We start from the raw sequence: 21,177 nt of genomic DNA on the forward strand, positions 1-21,177 counted from the left end.
ACTTATGAATGGAATCTATGGATTAACACTTTCGCTGCCATATTTAAAACTGAGGGATTGTTACCGGTTTTGGACCAAGTATTTCAATGAAATCATTTATGTAAATAATATTTAATATTTAATAAAGTTTCGCTTTGCCGAAATCCCAATATTCAGAATAAATTTTGTTGCAAAAAGACGAAGTTCCTGATCAGTGATCCTTCTAAGGTGGCGTCTGGTCACTGGTCAAGGACTACACTTTTTTGCAATGTGGACTTACATGGCAGTGAACTATTTATATTCATGAGTGGCAATTTACTTAAGATGCTCTAATGCATATTTTTCAGATATACTATCCCTTCAAAAAAATCTGTGGTGAAAAGTCTTGAAGGAAAGATGGAAGAGATGAAAAAAAAGATAATAAAAGACGTAGCTGGACAACAGGTTAGCTTAACACATGATGGCTGGACAAGCATAAGTACACAAAGCTTTGACACAGTGACCTGCCACATGATTAATGACGATTGGGAGTTGAAGAGTGCCGTCCTACAAACTAAGAAAATAGAAGGTCAGCATACTAGTGAGAATATTGCAGCCAATTTGAAACAAACAATAGAATGTTGGGGATTAACTCCAGCAGTTATCACAACTGACAATGCAGCAAATGAAAAGAAGGCAGTAAGTTTACTTGGCCTTACCAGATTTGGCCATAGATTAAATTTGGCTGTAAAGAAATCACTTCAGTTACCACTAGTGTCTGAACTGTTGAAGAAAGGTAGACATCTTGTAACATTTTTTCACAAATCATCTTCGGCCTCTGATCTTATGATGAAAAAGCAAAAGATTGTGTTCTCATCTTCACCTCAGCTGATTGGGCACAGACTCATAATGGATTGCCCAACAAGGTGGAACAGTACTCAGGAGATGATACGTCGTCTTTTAGAACAAATGCCTGTACTCATGAATGTCGCAAGTGATCATGACAACCAGTCAATCTCGAAGTCAGCAATCAGTACCATTAAGGCAAATGTCTACACCTTTGAAGAGCAGGGTATTCTACAAGATATTGTCCGAATTCTCGAAAACTTTAATAAAGCTACCAAAGTACTGCGTGCTGAAAATTCCCCCTCAATTCAGAATGTGTGTGCTGTGACAAAGAAACTTACGATGTGTATTTCAAGCACTGTTGATGAAAATGAAACGGTTCAAAGTTTGAAGGAAGTTCTGTTGTCAGAGTTAGAAAAGCGTACCGAGTATGAGGACATTCCCTTGCTTGGAGCTGTCCTCAACCCGGACACAAAGGGTTTGACATTTTTGACAAATGAGGAGAAGGACAGGACTTTGAGTTTACTGAAAAACAAAGCATATGACATGTCTGTGATGGTCAAAAAGGAAAAAAAATGACCCAGATGCTGCTACTGCAGGACAAGAGGCAAACATACCAGAGTTACCAAACTTACCAGAGTTACCGAATGTTCCCCCTGTACCAGATAATGATGGTCAAGAACTTTCCATCGAAGATGAACCGGCTTCAAAAAAGGCCAAAGTCATGTGTTCAGATTATATGGACTGGTTTAGTGATGTAATTGTAGTGGGTGAATCTTCAGTACCAGTAGTGGATTTGGTACAGGAGGAACTGAATAGATATCTCTTATCTGAGAGAAGAGCCACAGATTCAAAACTAACTCTTCTACAGTGGTGGAAAGAAAATGAGTTCCAGTTCCCAAGGCTAGCAAAAATTGCCAAGTCTGTTTTGGCAGTTCCAGCTAGCTCGGTTCCATCCGAGCGCGTATTCAGTCTTGCAGGAAATATTGTGAGCAAGAAGCGTGCCCGCATGAAACCTGAACTAGTTGATATGCTTATCTTTCTTAAGATGAACAGAAAATTGTACTGGTAAACATGACTAAACAATTGTACTTCTACACTTTTTGGCTTGAAAAGGACTTGGTCAGAGGTGACAATTTCAGGAAAACTTATATGAACTTTCCCTCATACAAACAACTTTGTGTGCCTCGGTAAAACATCATTTTTGAAAACATTTAAGGAAATTGAGTATTTTGTGATGATTGCCTTGTTCAACAAAATGCATTCAAAACCTTTCAAAATTGATTTTTTCAATCTCCCTAGATTTGTATCCATTCAGTTAATTTCTTTCATTGATGATTAGTCTCAAAATAGTATTTTTTCATCATAATATTTCCTCGTGGATAAGTTAAATAAGCTAATTAATTAAATTAGCTAATTAAAGATAAATCCACAAGGAAATAATCTGATGAAACCTCTCCCCACAATCTAGGCCAATTTTTTTTATTATTATTTATTTATTTTAGTTGTATTGAAATCATTGAAGAAAATAGAGCATTTGCTAGTAAGAGCAAATGCTCATTTTTCTACAACGTTTTTAATAGCCATCAATAACAGTGGTCAGTGGCCCATGAAGTTGCTTCTGTGAAGGAAATTCAGATTTCCTTTCTAAGGTTTGTCATTAAAAAGAGTTTCAAAGACTAGCATCATGTTTGTTCATATTTTATTGTTCTATTTACAATCCTTTTTATCATAACAATTAGATTTCTTGTTTATAAGTCAAATAATATGGACTAGGAGTTTTCAGATCTGGGACTACAATGTTTGCAACTTAACTTTTGATGTTTTCTATTGCAAAAATTTTCATATTTTTCTCCAGACTATTCTCTTGTGGATTAGTCTTAAAACAGCTTGTGAAGTGAAGGATTAACCTTTTCCTCCACAAGCTACTTTAGGACAAACTCTGATGAAAATATTGAAAATCTATGCAAAGGAAAAAATACATATTTGATTTGCATTGAACTCATAGTAGGAAATGGAGTTCACTTGTATGGAATAAATGCTTCATTTCGTACAATATTTTCAATAACAATCAGTTACAGAGGCGCTCAATGGCGCTTCCGTGGAGGAAATGGTTAAATCTTTGCATACGCTAGAAGCTCACAAACATATTTTTGAATCCGAAAGGCTCAACCGATTAATAATCGATGTCTAATCGGTTAGTCTTCCGATTAAGTCCGATTAATCGATTTTAGTTTTTCCAGCCGATTCCAATCACTACTGTTCACGTATAGTATGTATTTCGGTGAAATATAGAGTAACAGTAGTGAAAGTAACATCTTTAAACACTTTGTTTATTATCAATTGTAATTACTTCTCTTTGATGAAAAATGAATACCTATATTTTTAAATAGCAAAGACTCTATATGAAAACACGCTAAATAATTATTTCTAAACTAATTTTAGGAGGTCTTTAAAATAAAGAAAACTATAACTCGTCATTTGCAAAAGGATTAAGTCTAAAATATCTATTTGTTATGTGAAATCATAGATTTTCGCGGTGATCTAATGTTCATCTGATCCATACTTTCATAAATGAGCGAAAGTATAACCATGGCGGAAAATAAACTGTCTGAAACATTTTTAATAATGCCTTAATATACGATCCTTCGGCACATTATCATTTCGCTTTAAACTTTTCCTGTGACATTGCTTTGATTTATTATGTTGCACGCGAGTGGGCATATATATCGCAGTCATTAGGAGAAATGGCAGAGGCTTTATTGCCATACGCTCACAGAATTAAATGCTAACGATGCCACGAAAGTCAGTTCAATCCTTTTGTCACAAGTGATGGATGGCCAGCTAACCAGCTACAGACGCATTAATTACGTATCGCTTGTACGTGTAGTTTCAGGTGTTTTTCACGGATACTGTATGAGTACGTTTCCCAAAAATGGCTCATTGTGTTTGCTTCTTGTGCAGTAATATTAAACGAACATCTCGAGCTTAATTGCATTAAAAAATACTAGTACGTTATCATTTCGACCATGGCTTTTAAAGCTGCACTGTTGTCCGGTTAGCGCAGTGGTTAGCGCACTCGCTTCTCACGAAAGCGACCCGGGCTCGATTCCCGGCCTGGGCACATGTGAGTTTGGTTAGTGGTCACCAAGCCGGACAAGTGGGTTTTCTCCGGGTACTCCGGTTTCCCCCACAACACAAGACCACACTCTCGCGCAACATCGTGCCAACGAGAGTGACTTAGTATAAGCTATCATAGCTTTCTTTACAATCGTTGTAAAATATATAATGTTTAAACTAAAGCTGCACTGTCACGGATTGAACGTTTTTACAACTTTTTATTTTGTTTGTCTTGGAACGAGCCATTTTATGCGAAAATGCGTGGGAACCAGTCATAAAATACTGCTGACAAAAAATTAGATCGCAGATTTTTATTTTTAAGTTCAACAATTGATGTTTCATGCATTTTTCTTAAACCGTTAGTAACGCTTTTAGCCATAAAGCATTAAATTCCGAACGGAAATATGACAATCTGCGATCTGATCTTTTGTCAGCAGTCATTTATCTCTGGTTTGCTGATATGTACGCAAAACTTTTCTTATTCCAAGACAAAAAAAAAATGTTTTTGTAAAAAAGTAGATCTGTGAGAGTGCAGCTTTAAGTGAATCAAAAATGTATGACAATGAACGCATAACAGAAAAACCTAATCTATGTAATAAATAAACTCTTAATACTAAGTTAATATTAATTCATTTGAATCTTAGGATTATAATACATGATGGGTTTATAGAGATAGTTACATGCCAATGTAATAACAAGTATACAAATATTAAAGATGTTTCATTTCATGAACACAATGTGTTTTTAATTGTTGAACGACTCCCTTATGCAAATTCCTTGAATTTACCTTTAAAAAAATAAATTTAAATCCAACGCCCTACAATATATGAAGAAAAACGCGATAGTAAAGCTTGTGGAGATCGGGCAAATAAAACGGCATCATCTGCAAATAATAACTTGGATTGCATTTGAACGGCGAACGTTGATAATCTATCTTTTTTTATGATTTATATTACGAACTAATTTGAGTTTAGATGTATTAATGTTTATGTTTTTAAGTTTCTGTGACAAATTCTTACATTGAACGGGCTACAAGTGGGGAATACCACACAGCACTTTTGCACGATCAAAATGCTTGATGAGTCGCTTATTGGGGTAAAAAAGCGTCAAACCACTGCTGGAATAAAATCCTGCATTAAGTGTAAAACTTCTACTGCCAATTATAAAAATAACAATGGTAAACAATTTTAAAATAATCACAAAAAGGTAAATGCGTAAAATTAATATTTTTAGAAATAGTAATTAAAATTGTGTTTACTGCTCGTGGACACTTGATTTGATCTCACATTAGAAAACATTAACTGCGATAATGACATCAAATGAGTTGTTCTGATGGATTTCTTGTTGTCGACAGGTTATTAAAAGTGCTACATGGAGTTTTGTCAATACCGACAAATGAATTTGAAATGCCTAAATTGCATGACAATAACAATATGTATCACATGTTATACCTCGTTTCCAGATTAATATAACCACCACGCATTTTTCTATATCACAAATGCGTCATTCAACAATATCGCTTTACATCATTGTAAACAATTTAATTGGAAACAATACTTGCTTATTTGGAAATTTTCCAGGATGCCATACCCTTATTTCTTTTCTTGTTTTCATGATTTTTTTTCAATAAAGAAATTCATTTTCGATCTTAATTATCAGAAGATGACGTGAAATTTCCTCTTGATTTTATAAAAAAAACATTCTGAGAACGTTTGTATGTAAACATGAAATGACGTCATAAACATTTTTCAAAATTATTATGTATTCTAACCGGTTGTGACGGCACAATAAAAAATCATTAAAAGTTTATGTTGTCTTTTTCCCTCTGCATGTAAGCTGAAGTTAAGACGATCGGAAATGTTGTTCGTTTTAAATTATTCAAGGTACTTTATTTCTACAATGCATGTTGCTCCGGAAAAAGGCATTGCTTTGCTAGTTTGTGATGTTCGGCTCATAATCGGCGCGTGTGAAAAATGGTAGGTCTTTTTTTTATTTATTTTTTTTATTGTAGAACGTATGATAAAAATCTAACAACTCGTCAGCATTTAATACTTTCATTCAACTCATCCACGAAACATGCAAGTAAGCTCGCCAACGACTCGCTTACAAACAAATATCCTGATGTCGTTCAATTAATTTTTGTATTATGAACGGCCGAGAGATGCTGTGTATATGTGACGTCTTTATGACATGATAAATTTATAAAAAAAATCTTCTTCAGGCCAAGTATTGAGTTTTTCACTTAGACATTGGCACCAGTTTTAGACCATCTATTTGTTTGCGGACAATGAAGCAATCATCATTCATAATTCTTAAGAAATATCAAGATATAATTATAATGGTTGATCCGATATAATGATCGTCCTGTTGTTCTTACATATTTAAGAAGTACAAAGTATCTTGCACTAATGAAGCATCTATTGATAGAGTGCAGAAAGCCATATACCATGCTCCATGTAAAGGACGGTCTTTATGTGAAAATTATTAAGCATTTTGCAGCAGGGCGACTAAGTGCAACGTTGAAAACACGAAACAAACAACAATAACCAATACTTTTTAACACTACATGCACTAAGTATTGTATACACTGAATTTTAAACTAGTTAATCATTAAATGTGCGTACATGTCTTTGATGAGATACCAGAGGTAAAGGTATCTGTGTGTCTTTTTTGTCGAAAGCGTTCTTGACAATCTTCTGCAGTGTGATATCTGAAATTCATCATTTTGCGAGGATGGGCAGTTCGCAGTTACCATAATAACCAAGACAACAGCCAAGATGGTCGACATGTTTTCAGACCAAGATAAGTCTTATTGCATTTATTATTACCCATAAGTAGAATAATAAATTCACTTAAAATTTCCAGTTAGTAATCTGAAAATATAGAGCTTTCTAACGAGCTAATCAACAAAGGTCAAGGATACGGTCATATCAAAGTCAAAAAACAAACATTACCTGATTATTTGAGAATTCCTGTATATGTTTTTTTCTTCTTTTTTAGCATTGTTTATGATCGGTTTGGTTACAAAAGTAGTGGAAAAGTAGTATAGTGTCTATTTCTTTTTTTAATAACTCAAGCAAGGGCACATATGGACGGTGGAGAAAGAGTTGTTGTTTCTTTTGTGTTTTTTGTTAATTCTAATAAGATTAACATTGAAATTGAACAATTGAATAGTTCAATTAATACAAATACATACATCTATAATATATTGTACATCGATTCAACTTAAATTACTTATGTGATATAGTAAAAATATATGAGGATACAAAATATTCTTTCACAGTGAAATATATGCAGCACATTCAGATTATAAATATCTTATTCTTAATAAAGAGTACCAAAAGTGCTAGTCTTTTTTATTCAATCTGTATAAACATTTAAGATGGAATTATTTGACAAATAGGATAAATCTTTAGCTATGACAATATATTATTCTAAAGACAGGCTTAAAAGAAAATGATGAGGTAGATTCAATGATATCGTAAACGTAAAGAGTAAATACTATTTATATCTTGCAAGACAGAATTTTGACAATACTATAAATGTGAGATAGACTACAGATTAAATAGACATAAATGAACAAACACAAAAATTTATTTGATACAGAAATGAGCAAAACATTACTAAGCCATTAATTTCTTGTATGCTTAGTCATTTTTAGGTCATTTTCGAACTCATTTTATTTTTTCTTAAACTATTTTCACCTGAACGAAGGAATAGTAATAAGCTTTTCCAAGAAAACGTTTATATTATAATAACAATGAGAGCACTAATCCAAACTTGATGATATTTTGAAGTTGAAACAATCATTGGGCAGGTATGTTGTTTATAACTTCTCTACTAACAAGCGATTCCATGATGAGAAGAGAACGTTTTGTTTGATCTCTCGATTATGTACAAAAACAGGTACCAATAATAAATCGAATGCGTGGGTTAATCGAGTAACGCATTGTCAAGCAGTCGTAAAGAGTTGTGGAAGTCATTTCTTTGCTATACTTCGTTAACATAGTGAACATATAAATTCGCATATTTGCGAATTTGCGGATTAGATGAAAGGAAGATAAGAAGTTTGTACCATCGTGAAAATAAATTATTTCTGGATAAGTAGATACCGGTTTGTTGTTTGCATGTGCGTTTTTATAGTGTAGATTCCACTGCTCAAACAACGGTCTATGTATGGGTCTTGGAAAGACTTTAATATCAACCTTGTTTTCTAATGCATGGCGTTTTTGTTTATACCTGGACTGTTCAATGTGAGTTGGATAATCTTACTTAGCAGTTACTTTGTGTTTGACACTATAAAGGAGGAAATAAAACAAATCGATGTATTGTCATTTGTGTGACGTTTGTACCGATTTCAGATAAGTGAGGACACGACCACAAACATTTGCTGAAACGACCCCCAGGAGTGTAAAACGGTAAAAGTGCCATGAAATATTCTGTCACAATAAAAAGGAGTAATCTCATGCATGCATTAGAAGATATCTAATTAATGATGGCATATAACCGGCATATTCGCAGCAAGCAATTCTAAAACAGTTTATATCATGGTGTATTTGAATATTTCCATATTAAATCAGTTTTCCTCCGTCCTGTAAATACCACACAAGTGTTCGTGCAGATAATAGAAAAAAATATCCCTAGAGACCACGGAACAAGTGCACCAATCACACACTTCATAAAGTCACGCATTTCACAAGAATTCCTCGTGTTCAGTACAGCCAGTTAATGAGATTTCCAAATTTTATCCAACGGTGTTTACGTTTCTCAAGTTTACTTTCTTAACTGTATTTATAACCCTGTATCTAACAAATTGTGTTTGGTGTATCAATAGTCCTTGACCTAGTTTGAACTTATTCACTTGCACTTAAACGTGAAGACACATATATAGGCTGGTATACGATACGATAAGTTTATTGCGTAAAACATTATATAATGTTCATAGCACATAACAAACAATACAATGAATGGAAAAAATTCAGAAATACAAATTTCTGAAGCAATTTAACATGATTGATGTTACATCTTTTGGTTGTAAGTGTGTGGCTACAAAATCAGAAATGTATAAAGTACTGAGTTCGTTTCCTAAGCATTTTGATTGTCCAAAAATACAGGTTCCGGTGAACACCAAATCCATCGTGTACGTGAAGTTAGCGGCCTAGCGGCGTGAAGTTAGCGGCCTAGCGGCCTAGCGGCCTAGCGGCGTGAAGTTAGCGTCCTAGCGGCCTAGCGGCGTGAAGTTAGCGGCCTAGCGGCCAAGCGGCATAGCGGCGTGAAGTTAGCGGCCTAGCGGCCTAATATGGTATCTTATTTCAAAGTAGGAGTATATGGTTTTTCTTCTAAACAATGATAAATTAAATGTTTTTGTGCACGAAATATCAATTTCAAGCGATTTTCAACATTTTTTTCAAAAAAGTTTATCAAACATTTTTCTATTTTATAGCATGCAAACATGCCTGCTCTGCTAACAAACTGATATATTTGCTGTTTATATGCACCAATCATCAGTCTGAAACGATTTTCAACATTTTTTCAAAGAAGTCGATCAAGCGATCTAGCGGCCTAGCGGCGTGAAGTTAGCGGCCTAGCGGCCTAATATGGAAGTCGATCAGGCGATCTAGCGGCCTAGCGGCCTAGCGGCGTGAAGTTAGCGGCCTAGCGGCCTAGCGGCCTAGCGGCCTAATATGGTATCTTATTTCAAAGTATGAATATATGCTATTTCTTCTAAATAATAATAAGATACCATATTAGGCCGCTAGGCCGCTGGGCCGCTAGGCCGCTAACTTCACGCCGCTAGGCCGCTAGATCGCTTGATCGACTTCTTTGAAAAAATGATATGTTCACCACTAGACCGTACCAACTCCTTTGTTTTTATTTTGTAAATAACACAGTGTAAGCTAGAAGGACAAGCCCAGTTAACAATGCAGTAACGAATTCCATCGGTTTTTTATCCACACAATGTTCAAGCCCAACAGACACCTAAAGACAAACATAAAGCATTACAAAAACAAAGACAGACATCACATGATCCAAAGACGTTTTATTGATATACTACGGTTTCCGCCTCAAAATGGTCGACGAAACAAGGATTTGAACTTAACTTTATAATTTTCTGTAACTGCATAGGTTCCATCCCCTAAAACTTGCCTCTTTTAGTTTCTTTGATCTGCAATACCATATTAATACAATATATGGAATTGTTATTTCTAACAAAATTATTAAATATTCGGCGAAAATATTTCGTTAGTCAAAAATTGAAAAAAAGTCAAAATAGCATTATAATTTATTTGATATTTTTCTGATCCGATACATCAATATATTGAAATAGTGGTGAACAAAAGAAGTCCAACATATCAATTTGTTTTAAAACTCTTTCATAGTACTCAGTACTGCCATAATTTGCGACCCTTGGCGTTTCGAAATAAGAAACATGTGTATTTGTTTGTTCAAATGCAGTCAATTCTTTCCAAGTTTTCATCACAATTATGAACATGTTACATGCCTTTTTAGTATGGGACTATGGTCTCTATTATTTCTGAAATAATGAAAGCTTCAATTGAGAACATGTCTATAATTAGACGAGATTGCCCTCACAATAGTATATCTAAAATTGTTGTATCATATTAATTTGTCTCTTAATACTTTGATATGCTGTACTATGTTCAGTGTATTTCGAAAGGGAAACAATATTTGCATACCAAGTCGTTTTCTGAGCAAACCCATATTTCAGTCTCATCTCAACCCATCCTTAAACAGACAGTATCATGTGAAATTAATGCAAATCATATCAGAAATCAGAGCTTCAGAGCGCGCATGGCGTAAATAAACAACAAAGATCATGGAATTTGTCAAAGCTAGAATAATTCAAAAGAGCATGCGCGTTTAAAAGACCCGATCACAATGTGTCTCCAATATTCTACGAATGCAGTCGCCGCTCTCGGAATCCGCCAGTATTCTCTGTGCGAATGATGAGCGTTGAGATGAGATCTATAGAAGCTGCAGCATTACTTATACAATATATTTCTACAAAACGCAAGTATATAAGGATTAAGTTGATTCTACTTAGAGCGACAATCAATGACATTGGTAGGCGGATACACAAACACCCACTGAGATGCTGAAGGGGTGCAGATTAATGAGATATCTTTTACGAGGCTGCAGGGTTATTTAAAATGTGTAAGACGGATCTGCAATTTCGTAGTTTAATGAAAATTTCATTAGAAAGTTTCAAGCGACATACAACCGGTATAAGACAAGTTTAAAAGGACGGCGTTTCTTTTTTTGTTTGAAATTTGTAGAGAAACATCGTCCGTGCGAAGATGGATGCATATAACTGTTCAGAAGGTGTTAATCATTCCGCGATCGCCAACTGTAGTCGGCCAACGGACCACGACTTTTCTATGTGGGCAGTTATAGGAATCTACTCAACCATATTTATTCTTGCTGTGGTGGGAAACGGGCTGGTGATTTTAACTCTTGTCCAAAACACAAGGATGCGGACAGTTACGAATGTGTTTCTACTGAACTTGGCCATAAGTGATCTTCTTCTTGCAGTATTCTGCATGCCCTTTACACTCATTCCGATTCAGATAAAAAACTTTATATTTGGTCCAGTGATGTGCGTGTCAATACGTTATGCGCAAGGTGAGTAAAACAATACTTCACTAATTGCCAATATGTCTAAACGAGAAAAAATGTACACAAAATGTTACAAAATGAATGTCCCTAGTACCCTAGACTTAGGCATGTATTAACGGCAGCAGCGTTTGGTTTTGAAAACGTAAACTTTAGGCACCATGTTATGTTGAAATCAATTGTGACTTGTGTTTTATAAAGAAAGTCGACATATGTGTACGTACACTTCCGTTATAAGCATCACTACAAAAACAAAATAAATAATCGGCTTAATTGAAATATAGATTTGCCCGAAAATCATTTAAAACCTCGGCCTAAGCATATTTTACATAGGTACATATGCATAAATATATATTTTTCGCGAGGTTAAAACTATCTGTAGCGGAAAAAAGTACAGTAACGGATTTTGCTTACATTGAAATTAAAAAAAAAATGTTATTGCGAAATTTCTCAGGAATATTTCATTATTAAACTCTGGGTGAAATATGAGGGTGTCATGCAGTGCTCTTTGTGAAATTTAAATCAACTGAGGCTCTGTTAATTTTAATAGTTTTGAATTTAATGATCAAGTGTTCGGGTATAAGCTTTTAAAACGTTTTTATAAGGTAAATGGCGTTGCGCTTGTCCAGTCAGCTTATGAAGTGAAATGAACTATGACGTGATGTCCTCGTGTTCTTCATGCACCATGAATGTCTGTTTATCTATATTTACACATTTAAGGTTATGTTAATATTCCAGATCCAAGAGTTCTTTTCAAAATAGCCAGAAAAACATGCGAAATTACTTATGTTTTCAGATGAGTCAATGCATATTTAATACATAATTAAAGGGACTAGACACCAGATGGTCCCAAAATCGGCAAATACTGCATTTCCTCAAAACAAGACTAGAATGATCAATACGAACTAGTATGAGTCCAATTATACATCATTTTCCATGATTAAAAAATAATCGTCGCTGTCTCAGCTGAGTTTACTCGTTTTAAATATAGCGCATAATGGTTTTCCAGATTTAAATGTGTATATTTAGCTTGTGAAAGTCACGTGATAAATACAGATACATATCACGACGCTTTTTTTTAATTTTCCTGGAATTAACGTGTTAGACAAACCTAGTTAATTTCCAATTGGAAAAAAACGCAAAAACTACGAAAGATACATTTGTCGTAAGCGATGGGATACGTCCGTTATTAAGATTCAATGCGTTGTACACAACGATATCATTTTTTGACAGTTTTCTTTGTATCTTGCAACGGTATCATCTGGTGTCCAGCCCCTTTGTGTAATTAATTAATACTAAGCCTAAATATCGAATATCCATATACAGCCCCAAAGTTATATCTTGAATTTCGATCATTTATGCGTCCTTTAAGGTACACAATGTGGAAAACAGGGCTAAAATATGTAACATTAATCATAAAAAGTGCTGACGGTCTCCTATATAGATCTCGTATGAATCAATTCCTCTCCATATTGTCACAATTTTCCATTAATTTTTTTTATTAAAGCGCTCGGAATGATGGCATTTCTAATGGCTTTTATACAAATAATTCGCCACAGTCTTATATTCTTTGAGTGGGACTACCTGATGAAAATGGTGAGTCTATTAGTGTATAAAATAGGAACATTAACTGAAATACCAACACGCGAACCTGTAAAAGCATTTGTTTATTTTAAATGAACATTTTTGAACCAGCCCTGACTACAGATAAGCCTAACTTAAGGTGTTTGCAATTGAAGTTAACAAACATGAGGAAATCATAAATACAAAGTATGACGAGGTTCGTATGTTCGTATCGGATATTATTCCATTGCCTAGATTCACATGGTAATTTGTTTTTTTATGTCATAAGTACATTATTACAAGATAATTCCATTTTAAAAATTGTTTTTAATGTTACGAAAATTGTAAACATGTAGATCTATTTAACGTTCTCTACCAATCATTAATCAACCAAAATTTTGAGCAGCCATTACACCTGAGTCTCGTTTCCAATCCCTCTAATTAGCTAAAATGCGACCGTTAGCGATAACTGAACTCAATGCAGATATATTCAATGCATGGCATTTAGCCACTACTAATCGTATGAAATAGAATTTTGATTATGTATTTCAATACACAAATTGTATGTTCCCATGTTTTCATGGAAAAGAAAAACATTTGTTGATTTAAAAAATACAAAACAATAATATTAATCTCAACTATGCAAAGTTGCACTGCTTTATAATATTTGTCCTAGTATTCAACCTGCCACAAAAAAAGGACGTACATGATTCAGCCTTGCGTCCGATTCCAGTTCCCTGCGGTATGAAATACTATAATAAAAATACAATATCTTCGCACGCAGGTTATTATCAGTATCATCCTCAAGTTTTTCCTTGGCTAATCCTCGGCCATTTCCCATCGAAAACAATCTCGTATGTATGTCGGTGCATTTACAGAAGTAAATCGTAAAGTTAATAAACGTAGTATTAATTAATTGTAGTGTTTTAACGCTCATCTGATGTACTAAATTTCAAATTGGTTCTCAGTAAAGTGTATTATTTCTTATTATAATTAAGTTTACTTAGAGTAAAGCCCTTAAGTATAATATCTTTATTGCAATTACTACGCGATCCAGGCCCCAATTTCTCGAAACTTCTTAAGCTTAACAGGCTTAAGTCGCTTATTTCAATGAGCCAAAATACATACTGAAAATTGATTTTGATAAACGAGAAATGGTTCATTCTGATAATCATACAGATTATTCCTACATAATTTCTAAAAATTCTTGAAGAAGTAAATATTACACATTTTATACAACAACAAGAATAGTGAGATTAGCTTAATCCTGTTATAAGAGGCTTAAGAAGTTTCGAGAAATTGGGGCTAGATGTACTTGCAGCTTAATTAAATAAAAAGAATTCCGATATTGTAAACCGTCCTAAGTTGTTTCTGATATAAAATGGCCGAGGTATTCCGAATGAAAATGTTTTTGTGCCAGAGTATAGTATGATTGTGCTACGAGACCTTGATGCTCAAGAGAAGGCGGATAAAACAGCATGCCGATTGTAAACACAATAAAGCCGGTCAGTTATAATCATAAAATCATATCCGACAGACAGTTGGTTATTTTCATGGTAATTGCAATTCAGAAAGCTTTCAGAATATGAGGAAGGTCGTAGGTAGTAATTGTCCCTCACATTTTACCAATAATTACGGTGTAAAGGCTATTTCTACATCGCGGAAACTACTTGCTTCATCCTATATCTGTTAAATAACTGTAAAGTATAGACTTATAAAGCATTCTGTGACGTCTCCTTGTTTTATGTGACGTTTAGGTCTGTAATGACCCCTTAAAGCGTATTTAAGGACACATTTTTCGCGCAAAGAATTATGACTGGATCACGAAGAATAATGAATGAATCTATCTGAATATGTTTTATTAAAGTTGTTTTGGTATTTGTATGCATTAGCTTGTATAGGAAACATTTTTTGTGGAAGGTTTGGTTGACGCGTATTTCTCGTAATCCTTTATGATATTTACACTGTGGCACTTATGGTGAAACTTTATAAAACAATTGTTTTTTCCATTAATCCTACAGGTGTGTCGGTCGGGGCAAGCTGTTTCACACTAGTAGCTATATCATTGGAGCGATATTTCGCCATATGCCGTCCCCTGCACTCCAGACAGTGGCAGACCCTCTCTCACGCCTACAAAATCATCGCTATTTGCTGGGCGTTTGCCCTGGTCATCGTTATTCCTATCGCCATCTCCACCAAGTATGTCCAGTTTGGTCCAAACAGACACGCATGTCGCGAGAACTGGCAAGATAAGCGTCTGGAGAGGGCGTACACAGTATTCCTTGATGTCATTCTGTTGATAATTCCTCTGTGTCTAATGACAGGTTCCTACTCGAAAATAATGGCGACCTTATGCGCTGGAATTCACAGAGACGACAATGAAGGTCTGTATAAAAGTAATGCCTTTTTAATATTTATACCATAATTTCTTTAAAAGAACGATTTTAATTTAAAGGGATATCATCTTTCCAAATTTCTCCAAAAAAATCCTGATATGAGCCGTTGGATACAAACAGTTACTTAAATATCTATATGCTTGAATGCTCTTTCTTCTTGTACTACTAAGCGCCTTTAATTGTTTTCAGGATTAACAATGCCCTCTTTGGTCTCCATGAAGAACACTAATTCGCAAAGAGGTATAATTAAAAACGGAAACAACTTCTCAACGCGGCTAGCAAACAAACCGGGGGATAAGAACTATTTTTCCATTCAAATGAATGAAATAAGTCCGTGCAGTAGCGAGGAATCAACTCCGAGACGAAAGCTCGACCAAACAAGAATTATCCGTCAGAGTAATCAAGAAAAAAGTCGCGAAGCTAAGCTCCGCGTTGTCAGAATGTTGTTTGTCCTGGTAATTGAATTCTTTGTGTGTTGGACACCTCTTTATACAGTGCAGACATGGAAAAGCTTTCATCAAGAAAGCGTTCGAGAAAATTTGAACAACTTCATGTGGTCTACGATGTTTGTTTTTTCGTACTTGTCATCCTGTTGTAATCCCATTACGTATTGCTTTATGAACACTAGATTTCGTCAAGCGTTTCTCAATGCACTACGACGATGTCTGTGTTGCAAGACGCCTGATTTCACCTCCTACAGAATGAACACCAGTACGCGTCGTCTGACGTGGATTGACGCCCACAAGGCAGAAGAGACGGAGTTGTCATATACTGATAAGCCGAGAAATGGAACTGTCACACTCATCCAATAAAAAACAGAACCAATTTTGGTTTCATTTAGTTGCAACTTCTGATGCCTTTGTTATTTTATTTATCATTTTGTATACAATGTGTTTAGTGTCAGCTTGGTTTAAATTATTCATCAACTTAAAATGCCCGTCTTAGAATTAATGATATCCCCGTGATATATTGAAATACATTTTATATCTAATTACTTTTTTGTCCTTGATGCATGTCAATATCGCCTAGAGACGGTTGTATTCTTCCAGTCAAATGTTATAACATACCTTAAGCAGAAATACGTCAAAAGACTGTCGGAGTAATTGCACAAAACGTTGACAGGACTATATGAAAGAAAGAAACAGACGACTACCAATTCCATTCAAGATGTGATGTATGTGTATCTTGTGAACACAGAAACACAGATTTATGATCTTTTCTAGAACTTAGTCATTATAGGATAGTTGTCAAATAAATGGACTGCAGACTGGTACAAACTCAAGTACGAAATACGTTAGTAACGTATTCTGTATTGCAAATGAAAATGTGTGTTCCTAGCTAAATGAAGTGTGACTCAGAAAAAACCCTTTTCGTTTGGTTATTTTTCAATTCAGTAGAATTTATGTTATTGTTGTCATAACTCTTTATCTTAGTTTAATCAACATTTCGTAATGTACGCTCAAATTGATATATCGGATGGGTCCATTCGATTTTTAATCAACGGTGGAACGTTTAACCTCTCCAACTATCCCAATCCCAGTCATCGCTCTCCGACGCTTGCAATCTTTATTATAATTATTCAGGATTGTTTTTGTTTACCTAGTTTGACCTTGGTCTTTTTAACGTTAGAAGTGTTATAATTTATTGTCAACGTAAAATGATAGAGAACCAGAACTGAGTTCCTTTCTTTTGTGAAAGTCCAGCAAACTTGGTAAATAATGCTTATCTAAACATTAAATTATTTACGTTATACACACCAACACTATTTAACGTTGTGATTGTTTGAAAATAGCATACTGCCGTAGCTAAATAACCCCGAAGGACTGAATGAACTGCCATCTTACACGATCAAGGGTCAGATTAATTTGTTTTCCTGGTGTATGTTTAAAATATTAAATCTCTTCTCCTAAAAGGAACAGTCAAAACACTTCTTTCCTCAAAGAAATAGTGCCTCCAAACCAAACGATGTTAGATCTTTTTTTACTGACCTTTTGATATACTCTTTTAATTATGCTCTGAATTCTTATGGTCTTGTTCCACAGTTAAAAAGTTCTCACCATTTTTGGATTTCAGTCATCCTTAACAGGGTCAATTATCCGACATAGTAACACAACAACAATTTTGATACTGAATTAGAAATGCAGACTTGATTTTTAGCTGCGGCATCAAAGTAACGTCACTCACATATAAAATGAAAGAAAATAAAGCATCTGTTTTCCATAGGAAACTAATCAACTTATCAACAGTCAAGATAAAGGAACATTGATTGTAATTACGTTTAGTTCTATGCTTACAAATGACAGGATAACAATAAATCAGACACAGTACTTAATTCTCTGCAGTGAAAGGCAAAAGAAAAAATCCGCATATGTATACGAAAATAAATGTGCTTCTACATAACAGGTAAGAAAAAATGAAAACATTACGCAATAATTAGAATAGATCAAACAAAAAACTAATCACGCGAAATGCAATCTGAAGTAGTAACTAGGGTCGGAGCTGTTGTTTGTTGGATGTAAAGTGCTTTTTACACATTTTACATTCCATTCTAATTGCATTGAGCAATCGCTATGTCACAGAAAAAAGCCTTGGGTGATCAACTCTACGAAGATTTACAACAGCGATGTCATCACTTTAATGAGTTTTCGAAACTTAAAAAAAGAAGAATCCCATATAATTGCGTGCACAATCAGACTTGCATTGAAACTTCCATTCCATTTATGACAAGAGCAACATGTAGCATATCATTAGATCATCACATACTTAGAAACGACCTAAGTGTAACTGATATATATATGTATTAAATGTATAACAAATGAAACATGTTCAAAGTGCTCCATTTAAGTTAACGTGCTCGACAACTTTAAGACGTAAGTCATGAAGGTATGTTTTGAAAATAAAAGACTTAATCATTTTGCTGATATTGGACAGATATGTGAAACTCTACGAGTACGGATGTGTGGACATGTGGGCTTCTGTTTTTCTACGTCATTTTGTGGTCACCGATTCGGACAAGTGGGTTTCCTACGAATAAATCGGATTCTACAACAACACCAGACCACTTTCTCTCGAAGCATCTTGCAAACGGGAGTTATTTATATTAATTACACGTTAAGAATGAACTCGACGATAACACGAGGTTACCACAACGTTAAATGTACATTAACACCCTCATAATCGTGTATCGCAACGATTTAATTTACTTCCCAGTGGTTTGAGTAGGCTCATGCAAAGCGACCGTTCATTTATTACATTTAAACATAGACACAGCGATAAATTAATATATACAAATTCAAGAAAATGATATTTTGTGAGTACCATTGTGCCGAAAGGCTAAAGCAGCGATTAAAACCGAATTTTAACTTTTACGTGTTAGGGTAGCTTCACATACATGGTATAATACGCTCTGTTGTTAATACAAGTTATTAAACAAATGCTGGCACTGTTTCCTTTTTCCGTGAAGAAAATTGAAGAGTTGTAGGAAATGCGTGTTCATAAGTTTTTTCCATGCATTAAGGTCAAAATAAGATGAACACCGAACAATTTCATTGTTGAAATAGAATACCATTTCCAATTGAATTACGACCCAATACAATGCGAACGGTTACTGTTGAGAAAATAGTACTATGATGCCATATGTTTACGTAAACATGTTACCTTATACTTAAAATGTGACGTGTTATTTACTTTGTATAATCCGAAGAGATGGTTTTATATAAAACTAATATAGTGTTGTAAATAAATTATGATTTTTACTCGGAAAAAAACGTTGACATAGTATTCTGATTAATATGTGGTTTAAATGTGATTACCCCGATGTGTCATAATTATTGTGATTTATCATATCCGTCTTAATTCGTCGCCATCGTTATCCAAACAAAGGGTAAAACATATCGACACGCCGCACTTTATCTTGTAAAGCTCTCATATAATATTGCTGATGTTGTCTCAGACAGGTCACATCAGCCTTTCCACTATGATAGGTAGCTTCGGAAGTCAAGTTAGCTAATCTAAATACGTTTTCATACACTTAGCTAAGAAAGTGAATGGTAGGAGATTTTAAAGACAACGTTATGAATAACAAGAGTCATCACAGGAACGTGACAAAAATATCCAAAAGGTCACCTTGATGGAGATGGTGGATGATCATACATCTTGCCGATTTTATACACAATTTAACCGGTCAGTAAAACATAAAATTATATGTGTGGGACGGTGGCTATTTTAATGGTGATTGCAATTTTAAAAGCTTTCAAAATATGTTGTAGGTCGGAGAAAGTAGCTCACATTTTAGGTAAAGCACTTTCAATTGGTCTTACATACACATAAAATAGCTCACTCTGATACTCTGCGTCAGCCTTCTGAGTGTATATCATCGAAGCAGCTGTGCGTCTGTTCCTTGAAAGCGTTTTGACTCATTTTAAACATTAAATGATTCATTTCTACACATCATTGCGCACAATTCAAGTTCTTGTTGACAAATTCTCACCAAATATTGACATTTTGCATGCTTGTAGGGATGGAGACGACTCTTTTTTTTAAAAAAAGAGTAGGCATAAGTTGTTAAACCCAGGAAAAGGAATATTTTAAAAATGATAATTTGCCATAAATGGTGAAATGCAATATATTCTTGCAAAAAATGTCACTTTTTAAACAAAGTTGTTTGGACCATTTAGGTTATATACTACATATTAATTTTCCAATACATTGCCAAAAGTGAGATTGGAAAAAATGTCATTTGTTGGGCTTCACGTATATGACAAATGTACACTTCCCTAAAATTTAGTACAAACCCGATTGATTAAAAAAATATACACAGGAAGTCGCGTTTTCCTAAACTTTGAAGTTAAGCACCGTTAATATTTCAAGGAATCCATGCTGTATCAAGCCGGAAAAAAGTTAAGTTGTGGTCCTGCAAAATGTGTCGAATCTCTGAGATATTTACAAAAGATTTCTCCCTAGATGCAGGCATTGAACTGAATTCAAAGCAAAAAAACAACATTATGTTATGTGCATCACTCAGACCTAAAACTATATCATTCTGAAGTAGCATTACAAATCTGAAATATAGACAAGGCATCCTTGGCCACACCCTGTACTTATCATTCAGTCTTTTGTGACGCCTGGCTTTTTAATACGGCCATCAGTTCTGTAATGGATCCTTATAACTCATTATAAAGACATAATTTACTCAAATATTATGATTGATCCGCTAATAATAGTGAAAGAATTGACCTGTATATGTGGCTGGGCTGTATACTGAAGCCGTTACAGTATTCATATTCATATGGCTGTATTGGACATACACTGGCTGATAGTTGTATTTTAATGAAATTATCATATATCTTAATTCTACATTGTTTTCAAGTTGATGTGTGCTTTGATGAAACTTATAGTTTTCAATTTAGTAATTATTGATAAATTATGGGACAAGTGTGAGGTTATCGACATGATTAATAGTTTACACTCGGATTCCTGTGAACTGATGTTTTATTGACAGTTTCAAGGCTGTTATCCCATTATTAAACGGTGAAGAAAAATAATGATGAGTGGAAGTTTTGTTTTTGGTGTATGTATTGATGTTTGTGTTATTGATATGGTTGAGTCATTTGGGCCCTTTCCTTGTGTCCCTAAACATAGTTTATGGTTTAAATTTTTG

General features: G+C 34.6%; 1 protein-coding gene across 1 annotated transcript; it reads left to right on the top strand.

Moving 5' to 3' along the window:
* Positions 1-11,243: 11,243 nt before the first annotated feature.
* On the top strand, positions 11,244-16,364 carry LOC128226115 (cholecystokinin receptor-like). Its single transcript, XM_052936006.1, has 3 exons — positions 11,244-11,568; positions 15,144-15,506; positions 15,708-16,364. Exons 1-3 carry the CDS (start codon positions 11,244-11,246, stop codon positions 16,328-16,330), a joined length of 1,311 nt encoding a protein of 436 aa, XP_052791966.1. The 3' UTR covers positions 16,331-16,364.
* Positions 16,365-21,177: the final 4,813 nt, after the last annotated feature.

This window comes from Mya arenaria, chromosome 3, assembly GCF_026914265.1.
Source record: "Mya arenaria isolate MELC-2E11 chromosome 3, ASM2691426v1".
In the NCBI taxonomy this organism is placed as follows: domain Eukaryota; kingdom Metazoa; phylum Mollusca; class Bivalvia; order Myida; family Myidae; genus Mya; species Mya arenaria.